General features: G+C 44.0%; 1 protein-coding gene across 7 annotated transcripts in view; it reads left to right on the top strand.

The window, feature by feature from the left end:
- The window catches only part of Ltbp1 (latent transforming growth factor beta binding protein 1), a 387,033-nt gene that overhangs the window by 59,008 nt on the left and 307,163 nt on the right, over positions 1-20,862 (top strand). For all 7 annotated transcript variants that reach the window (XM_006524348.4, XM_030249831.1, XM_006524350.4 and 4 more), the window contains exon 3: positions 1,424-1,715. In XM_006524348.4, coding sequence (XP_006524411.1) covers positions 1,424-1,715 — 292 coding nt within the window. The remainder of the gene's footprint in view (positions 1-1,423; positions 1,716-20,862) is intronic.

A 20,862-nucleotide genomic window follows, 5' to 3' on the forward strand; every position in this document is an offset into this window, starting at 1 on the left:
CCACACAAGAAGCCAGATATGATCACAAAGTCCTGCAATGCCATTCCCATCTCTAGTGCAGATCGGTGGAGTCAGGATGCCTTGGTGTTTGTGGGCACCACCCTAGCAGAGACAACAGCTTCTAGGTGCCGATACTGGGCTCAGAAGGCTGAGGTGAAAAGTCATTGAGAAAGATTTCCTAGTATAACCCTCTGCTCTCCATAGGCATGTGTGCTTACACACACACACACACACACCCATAAAATATACCCATCTATATGTTCATGTTCCATACACCTATTGCTACACACACACACACAAACACACACACACTCACACAACACACACACCCACCCATAAAATATACCCATCCATATGTTTATGTTCCATACACCTATTGCTACACACACACACACACACACAAATATATCCATCCATATGTGCATGTACCATACACCTATTTACACACACACACACACACACACACACACACACACACACACACAAATATACCCATCCATATGTTCATGTTCCATACACCTATTGCTACACACACACACACACACACACACACACACACACACACACACAAATATACTCATCCATATGTTCATGTACCATATACCTATAGCCCCCCACCCCAACACTTTAAATTCAAGCCATAGAGTATAACTTTAAAAAGAGTGACGGGATATGTCTTAGGGTTTCCTTTGCTGTGAAGAGACACCATGACCATGGCAATTCTTAGAAGGAAAACATTTAATTGGGACTGGCTTAAAGTTCAGAGCCTTAGTTCATTGTCATCGTGGTGGGAAACACGGTGGCATACAGGCAGGCATGAGGTTTCTGCATCTGGATCAGCAGGCAGCAGGAAGAGACACTGGACCTGGCTTAAAATATCTGAAACCACCAAGCCCAATTCCCATGGACACCCTTCCTCCAAAGAGGCCACATCTACCCCACCAGGTCAGACCTCCTAATAGTGCCACTCCCTGGGGGTTTATTGGAGCCATTTTTTTTCTCAATCCACCATAGAATACCTTCTTAAGGTTATATCTATATTTATTGTTTTAAGCCTGTGGTGTATGGGGTTTAAGAATGATGCCTTTGGTTCCAGCTTACTTGGATTGGAACCCTAACTTCTATTTCCTAACAATTGTTTGCCCTTTGTTAAGCCATTTAACTTCTGCATTTGTTTCTTTATCCATAAAATGGGCATAATAAATGTCTGCTAAAAACAGTTTCTAGAAGTTGTTTGTTGATTATATACACACATGTAAAATACCTGTCACATAGGCTGCTAACAGGTATCAACTATTCCCACCACTGCCATTACTGTGTTCTTGGGGGAAGCATCTAGCTATATTGCTAATAACCCTTTGGAAGAACTGGTAAATTCTACTGAGCTTTCCCTCAAAACCGTGTCTTGTGTTGTCTTCTGCAGCCAGCTGTGTTCCGCCATGCCAGAACGGAGGGATGTGTCTACGGCCTCAGCTCTGTGTGTGCAAGCCAGGGTCAAAGGGCAAAGCCTGCGAGATCACAGCTGCCCAGGACACCATGCCGCCAGCCTTTGGAGGGCAGAATCCTGGGTCTTCGTGGGCCCCCCTTGAGCAAGCAGCAAAACATACGTCAACCAAGAAGGCAGACACCTTGCCCAGGGTCAGTCCAGTGGCCCAGATGACCTTGACCCTCAAGCCAAAGCCATCAATGGGACTCTCCCAGCAGATACATCCTCAGTGAGTGTTTTCAACTTCCTTCTGGTCTAGATGCTCCTTAGCTACTCTTGAACATGCTGCTTTAAGCCACCCTCCGTAACATGTTTACAGAGATCTCTTGTACCATAGTATCCTTCTTCCTTCTTCAGCGCCTCCATGTTAGACTCACGTATCAAGAGCCTTAAAGATACTGACTTGACGAATGACTTTACCCTAAGTAACCATAGTGCGGCTAAGATTATAAGGGATCAGACTTGGGAGGGAACAGTAAACATAGCTGCCTGATTGTGGAGTTGTAAATTTAAGAATTCTTATTTCCGGCTCATCAGTTTGGAGTGCTGGCTGCTCTTCCAAGAGGACTTATGGGAATCAATTCCCTGCCCCCACGTGCTCGCTCACAGCTGTCTGCTAACTCCAGTTCCAGGGGGATCTGCAGCCTTCAGAGGCATGCGCATGTACCATAGGCATACATGCATGCAACATCCTCATCACATCTGAAATAAAAGAATTTTTTTCCCATTTTTTATTAGGTATTTAGCTCATTTACATTTCCAATGCTATACCAAAAGTCCCCCATACCCACCCACCCCCACTCCCCTACCCACCCACTCCCCCTTTTTGGCCCTAGCGTTCCCCTGTACTGGGGCATACAAAGTTTGCGTGTCCAATGGGCCTCTCTTTCCAGTGATGGCCGATTAGGCCATCTTTTGATACATATGCAGCTAGAGTCAAGAGCTCCGGGGTACTGGTTAGTTCATAATGTTGTTCCACCTATAGGGTTGCAGATCCCTTTAGCTCCTTAAAAGAATTTTTAAGAAAGAGTTTAAAAATAATTCTCTTGGGGGATGGGGGTGGTTTAGAGTTTTGAAACGATAATTAAAAAAGAGAGAGATGCGTACGCTCAGTTTTGAAGGATGACGGGAGCCGCAGGGCTGTAGCTTTGGATAGAAGTGGGAGGAGGTAATCCTCCGTTTCAGCCCAGGTCAAATGGATCCACTGTGCACCGCTCAATGTCTGCCCCTCAGTTGCCATGCAGGCCCGTGTTTGGTGAATGCAGTTGCTTTCTATTTGTGGGAACTTTGTTTTTACCCCCACATTGCTCTTAGGGAGCACTGAATACGATAGGAACTCAGGGATAAGAAAAAATTGTCCCTGACCTCCCGTGACTTTCGTGACAAGCAGCCCGAAGAGGAGCTCTTGTCTAACTGTCTCCTCTTAATGAACGACTACACATGGACAATAAGACGCTGAAGTTACTGCAGCGACCACTTGTCCTGTGCATAGGAATGTCAAATACAGGAAGCCCCCAGCTTAAAAAGGGACTTGACCTGGGTTCATTTGTAAGTCACTTGCTTGGAATTTAGAAAGCATTTCCCAGTGGAGACAGCACTTCCATGTGGTGATTAGTGTTCACTGAGCCGCAGAGGTCATTTGATCTCTTAACAAGCCCGCCCACCTCCATTAATACTCCTCATTGGAACTGACCACCTACTGGTTCTGCAGATCTGGTCTCTTAAAGCTTTCTCCTTTCTCTTCTCTCCCAAATACCTCTTATTTTTCTCAGTTTTTTTTTCCTCTTTCGTTTCTTCTTGTAATATAAAACTTTAGTTCTGTCATGGGCTAGGTAGAAACCTGATGGTTTTGATAACACATTTTATATCTCTACGTGACATGTAACAGCTCATCAGAGCTTCCCGTGTGCCAGGCACTAGTCTGGAAATGTCACACGAGTCACCACTTTATAACTCACAATGAGTCTATAATTCGGGTGCAAAATAATAGAAAATAAGCCCATTTTACAGAGGAGAAAAGTCAGCTTTAGGGCGGGTGACTTGTTCACAGGCTTAGGTGTTAACGGTGTTTCTGTCATTGTGTCCCAGCATCCATCCTTCAGGAAGGGCTTGGCAAACATTTCTGTGAAGGAACAGATAGTATCTTCCGCTCGGTAGGATAGATGCCTTCTGTGCTTGGATGTGCCACTGCAGCCCCAAAGCATGAATGACAGGTGACATTAGCTGCGTCCCCAAATCCCTTCAGTTATAGAACTGACATTTGAATCGCAAGTTACAAAATGTAATATAGATTTTTTTCCTCAATCATACTTATCAGTTGCACGCGAGAGTGTTATGTGTTTATATGTGCATGTATATTCACCTGTGCAGACCATTGGTCAATGTCAGATGTCTTTCTCTACAACTGACTCCCAAGCTCCTCCCCAAGCCCCCTTCTCAGACCAGGCTGACCTTGAATTCACAGAGATCCACTTGACTTAGCCTCCCCAGTGCTGGGATTGAAGGCATATACCCAGCCATATATGAATGTATGTATTTATGTATGTATGCACACATGCATGTATATTCAGTCTCCCCCTCCTCCCCCAGCTCTGAAATGATGAGTGTGCTGCCATGTCTGGTTTTGATGTGGATCCTGGGGATTGAACTTGGGTCCTCAGGTTTGCACAGCGAGCACTTTACTGTAGGAGCCATCTCCCAAACTTTTTTCTTTGTTTTATTTTTCTTAAGAAATGTTTACATCTTTAATTGTTTTAGAATTCCATATAAGTATATGGTAAAATATGATCATAACCATCTCCCATTTTCCTCTGGACCCCTTCTCCCCTAAGATGTCTCCCTCCCAATTTGATCTCTTCCTCCTTCTTCCTCTTCCTCTTCCCTTTCCTCCCTTTCTTTCTTTCTAAATAAATGGACTAAGTTCAATTAGTGCTGCTCATCTGCACAGAGGTAGAGAGCCATCCGCTGGAGCACGGGTAGCCCACCCCTGGTCTCCCACACAGAGAATGGGTCTCAGCTGCCAGTGGCTCCTCGGTAAGGGGTGGGGCCTTGAGATCGCCCCAGTCTATGCTGGAAAGTTTGCTGGTTTGTTCTTCTGCAGGCAAGCATGGTTGTGTGCATCAGCCCCATCAAGCCTGGAAGACACACGATGGTCCTTCCCATTCTCCAGCTCTTACAGTATTTCCACCTTCTCTTCTTCTGTGTCCCCTGAGCCTTAGTAGCAAGTGGAGGGATGTAAAAAGATGTCTTGGCTACAGCTGAGCACACCCAGTCACTTATTCTTGGCTCTCTGTCCAGTCAGTAATCTTTGCATTGACTACTGAACATTGGAGAAAGAAGGTTCCCCAGTCCAGGCTGAGAGCATCCCAGGTCTGTAAATGCTTAGAAGGCAATTTAACAGTCATTTCAAACACGTGACGGTCATTCGTAACTTGTATAAAACCAGGCTGTGGTTCGGATGAGCTGGCCCACCTTTCCCCTGAGGTCAATGGTGACTATTTTGGTGCTAGAATGCAGATGTCATTGTGTCCCTGGAATGATTTATATCCTACTTAGACATCTCCCTGCTAGCTTTGCTCTGATCGTAAGAATAAAAAATAAAATTGCCTTGAATTCTGCTTTGGAGATCAGGACTTAGATTACAGTGTGTTGTTATGACTTTTGTCTAGCCTTATTACTCATGTAAACTGTGGAGCAAGTTTCAAGAAATGTGAGTCAACGTGACTATTACCAGCTACCTTTTGACTCTGACCCTCAGACCACCGGTGGTTTGTTTGCAAAAAAACATTTGCCAGATAAAGCTAAAGGTGTAATGTCTACGTCCATCCTTCTTTAGAGGAGATGCGGTAATTTAGAGGAGAATGCCATGAGGGAGAAGAGATAGCTTCAGTTCCACCTGGGATTTGGTTTCTGCGAAAGCAGAGTCGTCAGGGAAGCAGCTCTGGACTCTGTAGCTGCTGGATCCCAATTATAACTGCTTCCTGATCGGGTGTGGGCTTGGGAGGTGAGATGGCTTGTGTCAGAACTGTTGCCTCCTGATCGGGTGTGGGCTTGGGAGGTGAGATGGCTTGTGTATTCTGGAATGAAATATAAATGACCATGACCTGTGAACATAGATTTAGATCATTCCAAATGTCCTGTTCAACCGGGAACCTTTTATTGACTTTTTATAGTAACAAAATCAAGAAGGTTATATATTAAGATGTTTTAAAGTACAGGGGTGGAAACATCAGATAGGCGATCATAGCAAAGCAGGTGAAATCTCTGCTATAGCCTTGGATGCTGTCTATCAGTGATGTTCTTAGCTATTGGATCAGTGAAAGCCTGTCATATGTGGCTAATGAGTTATCTAATCATTACATACAATATTAGACAATAAATAGCTGTTAAGAAGTTGAAATGGCCTGTGGACCTGCAACATTCCAACTTCTTATATCATGGAAATTCTAATTAATAAACCTTTGTAAGTACAACTTCTCTCAGAAACTTTCCTTGATATGGGCAAGGGGAAGAGACAGCCTAGGATGCTGTCAATTGTGATATTTGCATCTTAAAGCTTTTGTACCTGAGCTGGGCGTGGTACAAAATCCCAGCACTCAGGAGGCAGAGGCAGGTGTATTTCTGAGTTCGAGGGCAGCCTGGTCTACAGAGTGAGTTCCATGTCAGCCAGGGCTATACAGAGAAACCCTGTCTCGAAAAAACTAAAAACCAAAACCCAAATACCAAAAACCAAAAAACCAAACCAAACCAAACCAAAAAACCCCAGGAAAACCCATATATATATAATGTGTTTGAGTTTTGCCTGTATAGGCTTGTATACCACAAACGTGCAGTATATGCAGAGGACTGAATAGGACATTGGATCCCCTAGAGTTACAGACAGCTGCTGTGTGGGGCTCTGGGAACAGAACTCAGGTCCTCTGGAAGACAGCCAATGCTCTTAACCACTGAGCCATCTCTCTAGCCCCTAAGGTCTTGCTTTTAACAGGAGAAGTAGGAGATTAAGAATCTTTTTTTTTAAGAACCCTTAAAATGCTCTACTGCAGAATAAAATTGTATAAAATGCCATAAAGAAATCCTTTGTAGCCACTATCTGAAGTATTTATTAAGTCTTGATCATGGGTTCAGACAGTTTTCATTTAGTTCAGCTGTATAGGGAGACTTTATCCTTACAGCAAGGGTGGCACCTGAACAAATGTACTCTTTTTTGGGAGCTCACAGTCTGCAGAGGGCAGAGGACAAATGCACAGTGCTGCTCAATATCTGTTGGCTGTGGTTAGTGCTAAAGAGAAAATAGAACTGCAGATAGTGTCCGGGGAAAGCTGGGAGGGTTTGAGGTGCGTGTGGGTGGTTGGTTATTAGACAAAGCCCTAGGGGTGATGGTTAAACAAAGGCCTGTGGGAGGAGAGGGCAGGAGCCTTGTAAATATTAATACAAGGGGCTGGGGGGAGGCTTTGAGGCTAGAGTGTGCCTGGAGAGGTTGAAGAACAGCTTAGTTTGATAAAACTGCTTTGTTTAGATGACATGGGCAGGGGGCCCTGTGGGAGCAGGTGTGTTATTAGATTAGATTAGGCAGAGGGTTGTTGCACAGTTTGTTTTTACCTTTGACTGAGTTGGTTTTAGGGAATTTGACATTGAATTCATAGGATACCCACCAAGCTCCTCAGAGACTTGAAGGGAGAAGCAGTTATTTCCAGCTGTTGGCATGTTGAGAAGGTGGAATCCTGGAGTGCTCTCTGGAGAAGGCAGTCTGTGAACTTGGGAAGGGCAGCGAACCTGGGCATGCAGAACTGAGAAGGGCATTTCCAGACAGGCAATGGTTCCAGGGCCTGGTGTGTCAGTTATCTTTTGTAACTCAGCAGCCTGGTTCAACAACCATATCTTGATGGACATTGTATGTGTCAGGAATTCTGTAGGCCTAAAGCTGTGAGCTCTGGCTAGGTCTCTCCCGATGTGGCAGACAGGTGGTGAGTAGGGGTGGCCATCGCCTGAAAGCTTGGCTGATACTGAGGTCTCTACTGCCAGGAAGACTCAATGCCAAGGTTGCTGATAGGAAGCCTCCACTCCAACACAGGATCTCCACAGAGGTATCCAGTGCCCTCCAATATGGCTGCTGCTGACTTCTGAGTGACCTCAGACCAGGAGGGCAGAGGGAAAGCCAGAGAAACTTTGTAGTCAGTAGTGTTTAATGCCACAAACTCTTACTGCTTAGAAGTGGGTAATTAAGTTCATATTTACAAGCAGTTGAAGGGAGCACTGCTGAAATGTAGGGAGCATTGCCGAAAGAAGGGAGCACTTCTGAAGTTAGGGAGCACTGCTGGAAGGGAGGAAGGCGAGGGACTTGGGCATATATTTAAAAGTGATGTGGTTGGAGCTAGTTGTTAGCTGGGAGGGGTGTAGAATTACTTGGGAAACAGGCCAGGGGCATGTCTGTGTGGTTTACCTTGAGTGCCTGGTAGAGGTGGGAAGACCCACCATCTGTGAGGGGTACTGATCTCTGGCTGGGACCCTGGTCTGTATAAACGGAGAATGGGACCTGAGAAGTAGCAGGCAATTATTACTCTCTGGTCCTGACGGTAGATGTGTTGTGACGAACTGCTTCAAGCTCTGGGCCTTCTCCTTCCCTGCCAAGATGAACTCACCAAAACAACTCCCTGGAGTTACTTTGGTTGGAGAATTTTAACACAGCAACAGTAAAAGAGGCCACAGTAAGGATGTGATCTGATAAGAGTAATGGCAGTCTGTTGTTCAAGGCCTGGTGAAAAAACAGATTACTGAGTGACATTTTGATAAAACAGTGCCCGTCAAGTAGAGAAACAAACACATTAAAAAAACAACCCACAACGAAAGCAAAGGGAAGAGAAATTATAGTGTATAAAAAAATAAGAAACTCATTAGTTATTCTCAACAACTGGGTTATACTTCTGTCATGATTCAAACACACTGCAAATAAATATCAGACAAAGATGGGCTATAGGGTCATCAGGAAAATGTTAGTGCTGATGAGACGTCTAAAAGGATAGCTTTGTGTTGTGTGCCGGGGGGTGGGGGTGGGGGTGGAGATCACAGCAAAGCGTCATCTGTAAGGTATATGGTGTCTGAAATCTGAACCACTAAATCCAGTGGGTGGAGGTATAGTAGCTCAGGATCAGCTACGAGGTGATAATTTTTGTTACATTCTGGAGAAAAAAAAATTGTAATAGATCAATTAATAAAACAAAACCCAAGAAAGTTTCTGGTAGGAGAATGCCACAATTTTCCTTGCTGTCTGGACACTTTATGTGCCCGGGGAAGCTGCACTGTGTTAGAACCATAGGCGTGTACATGTGCGTGTGCGTGTATAAACAGGGCCTTTCACTGGGCTGAACTCAATAAGTAGTCTAGGATGGCTGGTCACACTGCACCCCAGGAATTCTCTGTTTCTGCCACCCCAGGGCTGGAATTAAAAGAGTGTCACCGTATCCAGATGATGATGATGATGATGATGATAATGATGATGATGAAGAAGAAGAAATGTGTGTTCTTCGGGGATCAAATACAGGTTCTTGTGCTTGCAAGCCTAGCATTTTTCCGGTTGATCTATCCCCCACCCCAACCCCAGCTTTCTTTAAATTCTTATCTACTTCATAATTCTGCAGGATAACTGAGGTCACTGTCACACTTGCGCCCTATAGATGTTATTCAGATGTAAACTGTCAGGGTGGCCCCAGATCAGCCACTGCTAGGTTGTAGGTCCATGCCCCGATCTGTCTTTGATTTTTATGTGAACAGGTGGTAGTGTGCACGAGCTGTGTAATAATTCACACAGGAGCACCGGTCAAAATGGCTCAGCTGTCTTCAACTTTGTACTGTCTCTCGTCATTCATAAACTCATTAGATGTTTTCCAAAGAAGTTCGTTTACAACTCTCAGTGCCTCTAAAACGGCTTGCCGGGTTCTTGTAGAATGCCTCCCCCGCTTTTATCCTATTACTCATGATGGGTGATACAGTCGCTGACCATGGGAGCCTGACCCAGAGCTCAAAGGGACATTGTTTATTTGCTAGGTCCGTTAGTTGTTTGGGGACTGTTGGTACAATGAGCACCACTTTGCCAAGTGCAGAGCTGTTATCTCTGCCGGGTGAGGAGGAAGCCCTCATGGAGGAGACAATGTGCCCAGTCCCCCTCTTTGAGCCTGAGCAGGAAGTCTGGTTTCTCTCAGGATATGGATGTCAAATCTATCTGGAGAACTCACATGCAGCCCGGCCTTCTCATTTTCTGGGGTAATGCTTGGTGGTTTTCTCCGTCTCCTGGTATCCTGAGGCAACAAAGGAGGGTGCTTAGCTAGTCTAGAAAAACTAGTTTTTCTCATTAAAGACACTAATAATTCTCTCTCCTGGCACTTTCCCCTCATGGGTGCGAAGAAGGCAAAAGAAGTGAATTTGAATTTGTTCGTTTTAAAAAACAGGACTGGCTTGAAATGAGTTCTATATTTACCAAGTGAGTTTATAGCAGGCCAGATAGTTGCTAAATATAGAGGAGGTCTTGTAAAAGTCCACGCAGAAGGGACGCCTTCTACTTTTAAAGTTCTTGAGAAATGACTACTTGACATTTATCTCCTGGTTTGGATGAGAGAAATGCCGAGTGAAGTCCCCACCACGAAGGAGGAGAGGCAATGTGGAGCTTCAACTCTGTCAGGTTCCTGCCTTCCTGGCAACAATTACTGCCCTTGGGAATCTTTGAAACAGACCTGCGCTTTGCCACCAATGGCGATGGGTACCTTAGAGTGCTCTGCCCTCCACAAAGACAGCGGCAGCCCAGGAGTTTGCTCTCTGTATTTGAACTTTTCCTCACCTTCCTCCATTTTGGTTCCCCACAATAAGAAAGCTCGTTGTAAAGCTATGTCAAGAGCTGAAGCCTTAAGCTGGGCAGTGGTGGCGCATGCCTTAGAGAGAGATTTCTCCTGTTCTGCAGCGTGAATACTTGCTATTGGTGCCTCGATAGAACGTATTAAAACAGCCAAAGGATTTCCAGTGCACGAATCGCTACTGTCACAAAGTGATCTCTAAGACTTACAGCAGCCCCTGCTGTAAGTGGACCCCTCACAGAGGTGATGCCTCGCCTGCACTTCTGTTCGGAGCTTCCCTGCGTTTACAACATTCTTCGTACTTTTCCTTGCAGTTTCTCTTCCCTGCACACAGAGGCATACAGGGGGAGCTTCAGCAGAGCTTTGCATAACATTAGAAAACGTTTTTCCGAAACGCTAAAGTGGGCACTACACAGCTACAGTCCTCATGCTAAGAGGTGGAGACAGGTGTTCCCTTGAGCTTGTTGGCCAGCCATGTTACCAGGCTGAGTGAGAAACACCGTTTCAACAAAGAAACAAAGAAACAAACAAGCAAGCGGTAGAGAGACTGGAGAGATGGCTCAGCGGTTAAGAGCACTCAGTACCCTTGGAGAGAACCCAGGTTTAGTTTCCAGTACTAACCTATACGGCTGCTCACAACTGTAACTCCATTTCCAGGAGTTTCTACGCCCTCTTTTGGCCTCTGTGAGTACTGCACCCACGTGGCTTCCAGCTATATATGCAGGCAAATCACATACAAAAAGAATAATGTGGATGTGATAGAGAAAGACAATGACGTCGACTTCTGGCCTCAGCATGCGTATGTGCAAAAGTGATGAAAGCCTTTTAACGTTTTCTTTTCTCTTTTTGCCTGGAGAGGAAAGGTATTGATAGTGGTAAAGGCGCTGCCTGCAGTGTGTTCCATGGGTACTTAGAGTGTGAGTCGCACTCCACTGGGCTTACACTGCTTGTGTTTGTAAAGTCCCAGACAGTTTGGTGCTGAGTTGGCCTTTCCTTAGTGCTCTTCACCTGCCTGACAAGTCTGAGAGGCAGATGCAGGCTTTGCTGTCGGCCTGATGGTGCGGAAGAAGAGGACTGTGGCATCATCCCAAGGCTCCGTTGGAATACGAACTAAAACAGGACCAGTGATTGTTTTTATCACCATATATGTCTTCCCACCTTTCAAGCTTGAGGTCACCTGGGACTGATGAGCAAAGGCATTCTTATGCGCCATCCATGTTAAGAACAGGACATTTCACCGGGTGGTGGTGGCACATGCCTTTAGTCCCAGCACTCAGGAGGCAGAGGCAGGTGGATTTCTGAGTTTGAGGCCAGCCTGGTCTACAAAGTGAGTTCCACCCCACCCCCTGTTTTAAATGTGGGTGCTGGGATCAAAGTCAGGCCTGCAGGCTTATGCAGTAAGCACTCCCATCCACTGAGTCACCTTCCCGGTCCCCTGAGGGACTGGAATAAAAGAACTCTCGAGGTAGACTTTGAAGGAAGAATAGACCATAAGGTGAGATGGGGGAGATGGCCCGTGTTCTTTGAGAGCTCTGTACACTGCTAGGCCCCATGAGAAAAGAGTGTCCTCAAGCAGTTTGATAAAGAACCGACGATTGCCTTGACTTAAATTCTGGTCAATTATGTTGAAAGACTTCTGATAGGAACTCAAAAATTTTCATCTAAAAAGGGCAAGTGCTAGTTTGGGTCCAGTCTGTTCCCCAGTTTAGTTGTTTCATATCTGCACAGTGGAATGACGCTGTGTGATGGATGGTAAGAGCCGGTGTTTACTGGGTGTCTGTGCTGTGCCAAGCATTGCTCTCATTGCTTTGGGGGACGATATTATTTAATCTTTTCAAAAGAATGTGAAATAGATACTGCTTGTCCTAGTATGTTTTATGCTGCTATAGCAAAATACCTGAATCTGAATACAAAGAAAAGTGGTTGGTTTATCGCTCTGGAGGATGATAGCCCAAGACTGGGTGACCATGTAGGTATGGAGGGAAGAGAAGGAAAGGACAGAGAGGAGAGGAAAATGATATAGAGAGAAGAAGCAAGCAAGTGAGCCAGGGTTGATTTTTAATAGCCCCCTTTCAGTAATGAATCTAGTTTCTTGAGACCAAATGTAGTCTTAATAAAATGAGTCCAGTCTCTTAAGAAAAATGTCAGTCCACTCTCCAAGCAGTTTCTTCAGGACTCCAAAGCCTCCATTGTCCCAGGTACTTAGGGCTCAGCACAGACCAGTTTCCTTCAAGTTGTAGTACTAATTATCCCCATCTGACATGATGCAGCAGCTCAGGTGTTGGCTGGGGGTGTTAAGGAACTTGTCTGAAGGTATTCATCTATTTTCACCTGTGCCCTCCAGCCTGCACTGTAGGCACTCTGCAAATGTAACCTCTAAAATGCGGAGGCTTTAAAAATTGTGTTTGTGTGAGTTCTCTGTCATTGCTGTTACAGCTGCCACACGTCTAGTCCTTTCACACATTTGCCTCATCGTTCTGAGGTAGGAAGCTCAGATGGGTCCCAGGGAGCTATAAGGAGATGTCATTGGCACTGTATTCCTTCTGGCTTTGTAGAAGAATGGATAGCAGTTTGCTCTTCAAATACTAGATGTTGCTGCTTTCTTTGTCTTGTGACTCCCTCGTTCATTTTCAAAGCCAGCAGTGTTGGGCTGAGCCTTTCTTGTGTTGGCAACTCTCCTGTTGTAGTAGTCTCTTCCTCCTCCTCCTCTTCTTCTCCGCCTCTTCCCCTCTACCTCTCCTCCTATCCTCTCTTTTACTCTCTTCTCTTCTTTTCCCACTCTCTCCTTTCCTTTCTCCCCCCACGCACCCCCCCCATTTTGCTAAATAGCTCAGATTGTCCTTAAACCCACAGTCCTCCTACGTCAGCTACTATGCACTGGGATTGCTCCTCTTTTAAGGGCACTTATTATTATGTTGTGTTTGTCTGAATATGTATCTCAAGGCCAGCTGATTGGCAATGTTAATTGTATCCACGATTTTAATTCCCCTTTATTGTGCAACATCAACATAGGTTCTGGACAGTAGAACAAGGGAGACTCTTGGGATGGGGAAGACGGTATTTTTCTTCTCACCACAGTATTTTACCCCAGAGCGAGGCTTGTTCTGGCAATCTTCCTTCCTGCCACAAATGAGCTCTAATCACAAGGTTAGTGAATAACCACCCTAGTCCCTTCCAGCTAGAAGCTAAGCCAACCTTTATGTCTTCAGTAAAACTTCGACTTAAATTTTCATTTAGGTTGAAGTTTTAAGGATGTAATTCCTTCACATTGTCCTTTGAAGTCTTTGTGTAAGCATAACCAGACACTTGCCAAGGAGGAAGAATTTGAGTCCAGGGGACCAAGGGCTAGAGATGGCCAGGACTAAGAAGTCCTGACTATGACCACGCAGACAGGATCCTCGAATTAGAGTCGAGAACATGGGGGACTACTTACAGATATGTGCCTTTCCCCACAGTCAAGCAACTTCATCCTCTAGCCCAGTGGTTCTTGACCTGTGAGTCTCAACCCCTTGGGGGATTGAATGATCCTTCCACAGGGGTACCATGACAGATATCTTACGTATTAGATATTTACATTAGGATTGATAATTTTAGCAAAATTACAGTTCTGAGGCAGCAACAAAATAATTTTATGTTTGGGGGGTCATCATAACATGAGGAACTGTATTAAAGGGTTGCAGTGTTAGGAGGTTGAAAACCACGGGCCTCCACAATGTGGCTGAGGACTCTGAGTGCAGTGTTTTGGGGGGAGTAAGGAAAGGGTGGGCATAGATGAACAAGATGGGGAGAGGGCTAGGAATTCTCACTCTGTAACAAGAAGATGATGGCCACAGAGCCATAAAGTGATTCTTATGTGTTTCTCCTATATCTGAAAACTTTTATACGATGAGGAACAAAACTACTTGGTTGTCAAGATGACTTGCTACAAACTGACAGTGGAAATGGGATTGAAAACTCACTAACTACCTTTATAAAATTCATAAATCCCCTGGTGCCAATATGGCCGACACATACCAATAATCTTTAATCATGTGACTTCATGATTGGCAACAGCATCACAATGGGGTCCTGCTTGACGTTGGTTTTGATCAAATCTGTTGAGCTTGTTGGTATCGATCAAATCGGAGTTAAATTCTCCCTTCCCTTTGAATGTGCTTTGCTAACCATAGCTATTGCCACGAATTCGAAGTGTTCTTGAATTTATACTAACCGCTGCTCCCTGTTTCTCCTGCTATAACAGTTTGAGAATGTGTAGACTAACATTTAAGACTAAAATTTCATAGCTGTTCTCAGTCTCAGAATTGCCTAAAATAAAGACTCTAAAGGATGGGTATCTTGTGAGATGGGTATGGTGTGTACCTCAAATCCTGTAAAATAGGCAGCAAGTTGGAATTAAAAACGAAGCTCACTAACATGTATGGTGGAATGTGTGTTTTACCTAGTTATCATTCCCTGAAAGGTGTTAGAGTTGATCTAACCGAGACACCAGGTCTCCTGGTCTTAGAGCTAAGAACTTCTAAGTGGAAGGAATGTCTAGGTAAACTTTATGGAGAAGAGAAACCTTAGATTCACTAATCTAGGAAAAAAATGCATCTTGTTTTCAGGCCTGATAGTTTAGAGATGTTTATGTATGTAGGTATGTGCAAGAGTAGCCAGAAAACCCAGGTAGAATTAGATAGTGCTTATGGATAGTGTGATGGAAATTTGTAGGGGAATTCTTTCTTGGTGGCCAGATGATACAGGGATCTCCCCCTGGGGGTCACAGTATCATTAATAAAATAATTTAAGAGTGAACTCACATGTCATCTCAAGGCTAACTTTATTTGAATTAAAGACACCCTAGAGTAGGCAGGCTGTAAACTTCAGCAGCTGCCTGGAGGAAGACGATTGAGAGAGGTGGGGGAGCTGTGATGTTTGAGCCACTGGCGTGGAGGCCTGCTGCATAGTAGCCGACAGCCAAATGGTGGGAGGTGGAACAGCCCGAGGTATGAGGAAAGGCATATTTATGTTCCCGCTACACCCCAAAGATAAAGTTGGAAAACAGAGGAACAACGTTATTCCTTTTGGAGTTAGTGGGTCAATCAATCAGAACCTCATGGAGGCTTGTAGAACCTGTGCACGGTGAGGAATTCTGAGAAGGCAGGTAGAGTATTTCATTAAAAGAATAATTAACCCATTTCTCTCTGTAATGGTGGCTTGAGGTGAACTTGCCTTCTTAGGAATGGTGTTTGGCCAGGAGATTGGACTGGAGTGTTAGGTCTCTTCCCGGGCTGGAGATTCTATTCTTTTGACCAGTTGCTGATGACCAAACTTTTCCCTGGGGATATTCAACACATACATCTACTCATCCCACATAGGGATTATTGGGTTTTTAAAAGGAGCAGAGATGAGGGGCTACTTACAGGAACAATGCATGACTTAAAGACAGCTATATCACCAAAACTCACCCTACCTTACAAGTGACAATGCACAAAAACTGAGTACCTGGAGCACACTGCACAGCCTGCAGCCAGCTCAACAGGTTGGAGAGTGTTCCAAGTGACTCTGGTCTGAACCTCTTCCAGGCAGCTTGGCTGAGTTTTTCTTTTTCCAGGCAGTTGGTCTAGTCTCAGTCTTCTTTGTAGCTCTATGGTTCTGCTATTCTCAGGACTCATCTTTTATTGCTTACTTGAGCAGGGAGGGGCGGGGCCTAGTGAATCTAGTCTGTTTCAGGGACTTCCTGAAGCTATTTTGAGTTGTTTACTTTCCTGCTTTAAGGAGCTTCCTTGCAGGATGGAATGTCTCTAAGGAAGCTTACACAAAACCAGTTTCCCCATAATGTGAATCTACTTCTACTCTAGCAGCAGGGAGGAAAGGCTTTGGCTGTCTCTTATAGTCCTATTAACTTGGTACTCTGTGAAGAATGTTTGGATGTCCCATAGAGTCCCCATGCCTAAATTATGTCTGTTTCTCCTTGCCCAAGGGTCTTGGCTGTCTTCTTCTCAGAAATGAAGGTCAAATATTCTACACACTGGGGTCTGACTTCTTGGTCTCATCTCTTGCTCTTTCTCCATGTCATAGGCAGCTCCTTGACCTGCCAGCTCCTTCCTCCTGAGCAGGAAGCTTCTATCTGCAAGCCATCATCCACTCTCTAGCTAATGTTCACACATTCTGCTAATCTCAGTTCCCAAGGGGAATATTTCCTGATACCTCAGTTGCTCACTGCAAGAGGCCATCAGAGCATCTTCAGTGCTTCACCCCTTCATAGTATTCATTTGGATTAGAATGCAGTTTCTTGTGCCTGCTTAGTGATTGCTTGGTGAGTGATATTAATGACTCAGTAGAATCCAAATGTTGGCATCCTTCTAGGCTGTTTTACTTTACCCAGAGTAAAGCCAGTTGACTAGTTCAAGGAATCCATGACAATGGGCAGAAGTTGACTCAGCCATTCCTTGACAATTCCAGGGTTGCTAAAGTAGTTTGGCCTGGAATTGGGTTCTTCTGTAATATTGCTATGTGTCTAAGGACCCATTTTATCCGTGTCTCTAGATGTCCTGAGGGTTTGTCATTTGATCAGACCATAGTTGATCTTGTGGATTTGACACACTGTGTTGGGTGTTTCTGCTCTCTGTATTTCCTAGCATGGCTCTGATGTGCATAAGACACTTTCTGTAGACTATGACAGCACCACTGGGCAGCTCTTCTTGGGAGAATTATGGTCACTGACACTGTAAACTCATTTTATGAGCTTGAAACTTCCTCGTGCTTGCAAGTATTAAATTACTTATTGATTTGAACCTTGACACATTTGGCTCAAGCTCTGGAAAGCCAACAGGGATGGTCAGGCATACTTGAATTAGTTTTCACTAGAGTTCATGTGATTCCAGGCTTACATCACTTAATGGAATTAGCCTCACCAAAATACTAAAGAACGATGTGGTTAGTGTTAGTATGTATGGACAGAATCAACCCCAGGTGCTTATCCCTTTGAAAGTTGATATTTGAGTGTAATGGAAAAATAGGAGAACCTGGCAAGTTTTTCCTTCTCTGTTTTCCAGAACTCTCTACCATGCAAACCATATTGTTTTATAACTGTGGTATGGAGGTAATGTGAAGGAGGATACTGAGTGACCTGCCCAAAGTGACTCAGTTGGGGAGTAACAGAGTTGGGACTTCAACCAGGTCTCCTGACTATTTATCCCACACTCTTTTTATATATTACCCTGAGACTCCTTTAAACAAAGTAACGGGAGGGAAAAAAAAAAGACAAGGCATGGCAGCACTCATTTGTAACCCTAACACTTAGGAAGCAGAGGCAGGAGAATTGCCAGTATGAGGCCAGCTTGAGCTACACAGTGAGGGCCTGTTGCAGAACTGAACAAATTCAAGCCAGTATTTTGAAGCCACATCTCACGCCCCCAGGAAAGAAAAGAGTGAAATATCGAACTTTTTTAGTGCTTTTGTGAATCTCAAATTGTTGGACCAAAATTGTTTATTTTCAAAAACAGTTCAACATTCACTGAGAACAGGGTCTGTTTGGTGGGGTCAGTTGCCATTGTAGAAAGCCATTTTCAAATCTTTCAAAATTAGCCAGGCCATCTGCCACAGAAGGAGGATTTATTAACAAACAGAACAAATGAAACCAAATCCATTTTGGGGCTTTGTGTGTGTGTGTGTGTGTGTGTGTGTGTGTGTGTGTGTGTGTGACAGAGGCATGGATTTTTGCACATTCAGAGTTCTGTCTTTTCTTGTCCTGGTGTTGGTATTTTGCCAGGCACTGGCATTTGGCAGTTTGATGGACAGCAGCTAAATTGAGGCATCCTTTCTGAATTTGTTCAGAGGCTCTTTAAGCAGTGGCTAATCTGTGCTAATTATATTCCTAGGAAGGATGTTCTTAGCTCTCACAGGAAGATGACATGGTCATTGTGTGGCTAAGGCACTAAGAAGAGGTATCAGGGAGTGCTCTGTGGTGCAGTCCCCTCTCCTCCCTGACCTGGGAAGCTCTTTTCTCTTCCTAGCTGCCTCCTCTTGGGTTTCTTTGGCCCCTATTTATCTTCTGGCTTAACTAAGCTATTTTGAAGAAGAAAAGCCCTTTTCTAAGGAACCCATTTCCATGTAATTAGGTGGACATTTCACAGCTTAATTGCCTCACTGTTTTGAAAGGTGACCTGTGACCCTAAGCAATTAGGAAATTTAGCAGTCATATTAGGAGTATTTTCTGTGAAATACTTTGCGGTCCTGGATTTATTTCTTTGCCACCCTGTTGCTCTATATTGATCTTAGGTGATGAATTTTATGCTGATGTGATACTGACATATGCATATCAGGCTATTTCAGATCTGTGTTTTAAACAGAACCACTCTGGTCACTGAAAAATCACACTTCAATGAATGGTAGTTTGTAAAGTTTTAATGGTTTCCTATATTTTTGTGAGATGCTATCACCCTATAGAATAATCTTAATTAGTGTTTTTAGATTTTCTTTTTAGTGAGGTTGAGCATATTTTAGAATCTAAAACAATTTGTTTTATACTCTATTTTTTACAGTGTTCTCTGTTCTTTTTTATTTATATATACTCTTTTCATATTAAAGAACCTTTAGTCACACATTTCAAGAGTTCTTCAAGGGAGAGACTTTAATAAGAAGGATATTATTGAAGTTCTTGTCTTCAAATTTAGATCAAATTTGAAAAATTTTTTTTATTTTATTCTATTTTCCCCCCTGTACCCTAACCTCAGAGCCCACTTGTTGATGAAGAAACATCATACATTGGATTTTTAAAAATTCCTACTTGCCTATGAAGAAATAAATGCAGTTTATTACTCAATGACTGGGTAATTCATTTCAGAATTCTTCTATTTTTCTTTTAAGATTTAGTTATGTTATTTATATGAGTACACTGTTGCTATCTTCAGACACGCCAGAAGAGGGCATCGGATCCTATTGCAGATGGTTGTGAGCCACCATGTGGTTGCTGGGAATTGAACTCAGGACCTCTGGAAGAACAATCAGTGCTCTTAACCATGGAACCATCTCTCCAGCCCAGAATTCTTCTATCTTATTCGAGACTTATTGATCTACATAGAAATGAATCTTTGTTTTTCAGATTTAAAAATTATTATTATTTTATGTGTGTGTGTGCGTGCGTGCGTGTGTGTGTGTGTGTGTGTGTGTGTGTGTGCGTGTGTGTGTGTGCATGTGCAGGCATGTATGTGCACATGTGAGGTCAGAGGACTGCTGTTGAGAGGCAGATCTCTCCTTCCACCTTGTTGAAGCAGGGTATCAATCTCTCACTTCTGCTGCTCTGTGTACTTCAGGGCATTCTCCTGTCTGCAGCTCCCGTCTCACTGTAGGAGTGCTAAGTTTATAGTTGAGAGCCATTGCACCTGGTAGGTGGGTTCCAGGGACTGAAGGAAGGTGGACAGGCACGTGCAACAGCTGCTTTTGTGGAACAATCTCACCAGCCATATACACACAAGCACTTATCTACCGTGGAACCTGTAATTTCCCCAAGTCTAGATGATTTTCATTCATCTCTAACTGGTTATCTTAAATCTAGTCCATTTTACTTATCTCCACATATAGATTTTTGGTGTTTATTTACCTAATTATTTTTATTTTTGGCTTTCAAGACAGGGTTTCCCTATGAGACCCCAGCTGCCCTGGAACTTGCTCTGTTCACCAGGCTGGCCTTGAACCCCCAAATGCTAGGATTAAAGGCCGGGGACAGATTTTCAATGTTTAATAGTTGATTCATATATTCCATCAGGAAACATTTGTTGAGTGTCATGTATATGTCAGGGCCTGGTCTAGGCACATCAGTTAAAGGGAAGCTAAGTGATATGTCTGAACCATTGTGATGACTGCAAGACAGTACTAATTAACTGCTGAGTTAGGCAGGCACCTGACAGATGCTAATAGAGAATTAAGAAAGGTAGGGACTAGAGGATTGGAATAAAGGAAACTAATCAGTCTGCAGGATTAGGAGATGCAAGCTAGAGGCTGGGCTTTAAGTAAACAGCAGTATCTACAGGTAAGTGTTTTCCATAACACTGCTGGGAGCTCACTCTCTTCAAGGGGAACTGAAAAAACAGTAGCACATGAGATTGGATAGGGAGACCCCCTATTTTGGATGTCCTTAACAACTGGACAGAAGAGTCTTGGAGTGGGGCTTAGAGAAGCAAAAAAAAAAAAAAAAAGCCCACATCAGCCATTAAGGAAATGTGAGGGTCACTTGTGTGTTACCTCATCCATTGAGGATGGAAGACCTGGATGGATGGTGGACACATTCCAGGGATAGATGACTTGTGGGCCTTCTTCATAACCAACCTGATTCTCACAGTAACTTCTTGAGAGAAAAATTTCTGTCTAGTGATAATGGAAATTTCTTCTGGGTCCAATTTAGAACTGTGGTTATCTGTTTACAAGTCAGGGCTAAAAAATTATAGTGTAATGGCCATCTATCTCTAGATCATTGGATGGATGGGAAAGTAGAGGCTTGCCTGAATGCTTCTCTTTCTTGGCTATACTCTGGCTCGGGACCCAAACTCACCA

Source organism: Mus musculus, chromosome 17, assembly GCF_000001635.26.
Source record: "Mus musculus strain C57BL/6J chromosome 17, GRCm38.p6 C57BL/6J".
Taxonomy (NCBI): domain Eukaryota; kingdom Metazoa; phylum Chordata; class Mammalia; order Rodentia; family Muridae; genus Mus; species Mus musculus.